At 63.3% G+C, this 4,408-nt stretch overlaps 1 protein-coding gene across 1 annotated transcript; it reads right to left on the bottom strand.

Moving 5' to 3' along the window:
• Positions 1 to 625: 625 nt before the first annotated feature.
• DLX3 (distal-less homeobox 3) lies at positions 626 to 3,705 on the bottom strand. The gene is made up of 3 exons (XM_010585467.1): positions 3,387 to 3,705; positions 2,820 to 3,010; positions 626 to 967 (listed from the first exon to the last, which is right to left on the bottom strand). The coding sequence occupies exons 1-3, from the start codon at positions 3,703 to 3,705 to the stop codon at positions 626 to 628; spliced, it is 852 nt and encodes a 283-aa protein (XP_010583769.1).
• Positions 3,706 to 4,408: the final 703 nt, after the last annotated feature.

The raw sequence follows: 4,408 nt of genomic DNA, 5'->3' as shown, positions 1-4,408 counted from the left end.
CGTGGCCCCCCAAACCGCTCCCGGTCCCCGGATTTCGAGTGTCGCGAGGGCGAAACACATCCCGCTCCTTCGGCATCGGCGACGGGCACCCACACGCCGCGACGCCGCGTCCTCCTCCCCACCGGCTCCGTTCCCATTGGGGTGCGGGTGCTCCGGGTGCCCCTCGTGCCCCTCCTGGGTGCCCACTCGTGCGTGGGGTGGGGTGGGGGTCACAGCGTGGGGCAGCCCCCCCTCTGCCCCCAAGGCAGCTCACCGGGGTGGCCCCAAGAAGCAAAGCTCCGTCGAGGGCCCCCCGGTGGGATGTGGCTCTTCGGGGGCCGTTTTTATTTGGGGGGGATGGAAAAATTAAAAAAAAAAAAAAAGCATAAGAAGAATTCGCCACCTTTTCCTCGCCTGCCCTGGGCTGGGAGCTAATGAGTTTAACCCTTTGCAGTCCTCTTGTTCCTGAGATGAGCTGGGAGAGGATAGGATACATAAGTGTATATCTAGGGGTGCGTGTACATGGTTGTCATATTTTTTTTTTTTTTAAAAAAAAAAAAAGAAGAAAACCCAAAAAGTAGGGGGAAAAAAAAGGAGGCAAAGGAGTTCTGCCACTGTCTCTCATTCCTTTTCTCGCTCCGGGCTGTTAGTAGACGGCACCGGTGTTGGGGGGAGGCCCCGGAGAGGTGTGATGCATCGTGGTGGCCGGTGGCGGCTGGTGGGGTCCGTGGGGTCCGCTGAGGGTCTGGGGGTGATACCAGGGGTTGTGCTCCTCCAAAAAGCCGGGGGAAGAGCTGTAGGGAAGCGGCTGCGGGAGCGAGGTCCGTCCCGGCGCGCTGCCGTGTGAGTTACTGTCCCAGACGGCCGGGGAAGGTGGGGAGTTGCAGGCCATGGAGTCGCTGTTGTTGGGGCTGTGCTCCAGCGGCACCTCGCCGTTCTTGTACAGCTTCTTGAACTTGGAGCGGCGGTTCTGGAACCAGATCTTCACCTGGCGGGGAGGGAGAGGGGTCAGCACCCCGTCACCAAAAGCGGACCCCCGGGTTGAACGAGGTACGGGAGTAGGACCCCGGGGTGGGGGTGAGGTGGGGATGGCGGGCAAGCAGGAATGGACAAGGGACATGGGTGTCATGGTGAGCCCAGACACACAATCCAACATGGGAAGGGACATGGGTGTCATGGGGAGCACACACGATCCAACATGGGAAGGGACATGGGTGTCACGGAGAGCCCAGACACACAATCCAACATGGGAAGGGACATGGGTGTCACGGAGAGCCCAGACACATGATGCAACGCATGAAGGGACAAGGGACGTGGGCGTCACGGAGAGCTTGGACACACTGTGCGCCGTGGGAAGGCACCCAGGACATGGGCATCACGGGAACCCCACACACATGGTGAATCGTGGGAAGACCCCCCCGGGACATTGGTGTCACAGGGACCCCAGACACATAGTGCATCGCGGGAAGGCACCCGGGATGCGGGTGTCACGGGGAACCCGGACACGCCGTGCGCCACGGGAAGGCACTCATGATACGGGTGTCACGGGGACGCGGCGCGTTGTGGGAAGCCCCCCCCGGGGGACAAGGGCGTCGCGGGAAGCCCGTCACGCCATGCATCACGGGCCGCCAGCCCAACACGCCGGGCGTCGGGAGCGTCGCCGGTGCTGGGTGAGGCGTCGGCGCTGGACGCCCTTGGCCCCTGGGGAAGGAGGGGGGGGGCGGTGGTTGTCACCCAAACAGGATGTCCCTCTGGGAGCGGGTGACGCGCTCCGTCAGCCCTTTGCCGAGTGTCCCCGATTGCTTCATCGCCCAAGGGAGGAGGAGGAGGAGGAGGAGGAGGAGGAAGGCCGGGTGCTGGGGAGCGCCGCGCCAAGGGCGGCACAAGGGCGCCGGCGCCGGCCCGCAGGCAGGGAGGGCGCTGGGGACGGGATGGGGTGCGGGGGAGTCGCACGCCGCGGTGACAACCCACTCGCCTTCGTGCCAGCAGATCGGTGGGGGACGATTTGTCCTCCCGCCAAGCGAATCCCAAAAGTAAGGGTTTAGCCCCAAATCTGGGTGCTTGCGTGGCGAGATGCCCATCACGCCCATCCCTGCTTTTCCAGTCCAGCCTAAAGCGTCACCTCCAGCATGGGGTCCCGGTGAGGGGAATGTGATTCCTGTCCCAAAATCCCTTCTTCTCTGCCTGGACCGAGCGGGATCGGGGAGCCGAAGTGCCACGAGGACGGACCCAAGGGGAGCCCCAGAAACCCAGCTGGGGGGAGCAGAGTCCGGCCCCTGTGTCCCTGTGCTCCAGCTGGACTCGGGGTCAGGACCTGCTGCCGGGTGGGGTGTCCCAAGCACCCCGTCCTGAGCACCCCGTCCCGCCTGGGATTTCGTGTCCCATGTTCCTGGGAGCCAGGACCCTCCCAGGCACCAGGGCAGGATTCGGCCTCAGACCCTGCCGGGTGCCTGGGCAGAGCGAGGTCTGGGATGGGGCTGGCTCCACAGGGAAGGGGATAAACCCCGAAACCTGGGGAACGGGGCACGACTGGGGGTCCCCTCTCTCTGCTCCTTCTCTCCTCTCCACTTTTTCCTTGGCAAAGCAGATCTGCTCCGCACAGGGAAATCTGGCGGCAGGGATCCCGGCGCCCATAAGCAAATGGGGATCATCCATCTCCAGGGACCCCAGACCCCTCCCGGCTCTCACCATCCAGCTGTGAACGGAGGCCTCACCCAAACCTCCACTCATTCGGGTTTTGTCAGGAGGGGGGGCAGCTCCGGCTTCCCCTCTTGCCAATCATTCCTGCCCGTGGCTGGGAATTGGGGTGACGGGGGGGTGACAGGGGGCTCAGCCCTTACCTGGGTCTGGGTGAGCCCCAGCTGGGCAGCCAGTTCAGCCCGTTCGGGCAGCGCCAGGTACTGGGCTTTCTGGAATCGGCGTTGCAGAGCCGCCAGCTGGTAACTGGAGTAGATGGTGCGGGGCTTGCGGATCTTCTTGGGTTTTCCATTGACCATCCGCACCTCCGGCTCCGGCTCCTCCTTCACCGACACTGGGCAGAGAGCGGAGGTGTGAGGCCGGTGCCGGTGAAGGGGTCCCAGCGCAGGCATCCCACCCCCAGCTCAGGGTCATCCCGCTCTGTGTGGTGACACTGCCCCATCCCTCGGGGCATCCCCCCGGGTGGCCGCATCCAGCCCGGCTCCATCCTGCTGCATCCCCCCCGCAGCGCTGGGAATGCCGGAGGGGGCTGAGCCCCGTCCCGACATCCACCCCATCCTTCGACGGGGACAACACCCCCTTCCTCCAGCCCTACGGCCACCCCGTCCCCAACTCGGGGACAATTAGAGGGGCGCAACTTCGCCAAGCTCCGGCTGCAATCCCAGGGGATCAGCGGGATGGATACGACCCCTCTCTCCTGAGCATCCTACCTGCTTCTTGGGCTGGGAGCTGCTGGTCCCTGAAGTGGCTGTACTGGCGGTAGGAAGGGCTGTAGGAATAGTCGGATTTAGGCGAGTAGGTGCCGGCAGCGCCGATGCCGTTGAGGTTAAACTGGTGGTAAGGGTAGTGGCTCACGGGCTGGCTGTAGGACTGGCCCGAGTAGTAGTCGTGCTGGCCGGTGTAGTAGCCCAAATCGGTGACGGAGGACTCCGGTAAGGTAGGAGAGTCCTTGGAGGCGGCATGGCAACTCAGCGAGCCCGAGAGGTCGGTGAGGATGCTGGAGAGCTTCTTGTCGAAAGAGCCGCTCATCGCTGGAACTGGGGGGGGGGGGAGCTGCCCGCCTGGCTGGGGACCCCCCAACCTGGCGGCTCCGGCTGCCCGCGCGTCAGGCCTGGCGTGCCCAGAGCCGGCTCCTCCGCACCGGCTCTTGCGAAGAGCAACCAAGAGACTGTGCCCAAACCTCCAGCCCCGGCCGCCTGCTTAAAGCCTTTAATTAGGGAGCAGGGCAGGGTGGGTGCGCATTCCGATTGGCTCCAGAAATATTGCCTGGGAGGCAAAATAGGCTCCTGCCTCCTCTCTGTGTGTGTTTTTTTTCTCTTTCTTTTTTTTTTTTTTTTCTTCTTTCCCTCTCTCAAGAAACAACAAAGAGTGGGTGAAGGAGGGAGAAGGAATAAATAAAGATCGCAGGCTCCTGTCTGCTGCAGCAGGGACTGTGGGGGGGGTGCAGCTGGCAGGGTCTCTGGGGACACCCTGTGATTCAGGGGAGGGCTTTTTTTCTGGGGGATTGGTGGCCCTCCCCGGGACTTTTGGAGCTGAGGGGGTATTTGGAGGGGGGGGGGGTTGCTGGGGGGTAGGGGAGAGGAAGGGTTGGGGTTAGGGAGTAGGATGGATTTGGGCTTGGGGCTGGGTGGCTACAGGGGGATGTTTTAGACGCCCCCCACCTTCTCCCAGCAGTTACCAGTGTCTCCCAGTTCAATGCCATCCCCAAGGCAGAACCCCCCCAGCCTCATGG

This window comes from Haliaeetus leucocephalus, unplaced genomic scaffold (genome assembly GCF_000737465.1).
Source record: "Haliaeetus leucocephalus isolate CR32 unplaced genomic scaffold, Haliaeetus_leucocephalus-4.0 Scaffold110, whole genome shotgun sequence".
Classification (NCBI taxonomy): Eukaryota; Metazoa; Chordata; class Aves; order Accipitriformes; family Accipitridae; genus Haliaeetus; species Haliaeetus leucocephalus.
This window is presented reverse-complemented; position numbering and strand designations above follow the sequence as displayed.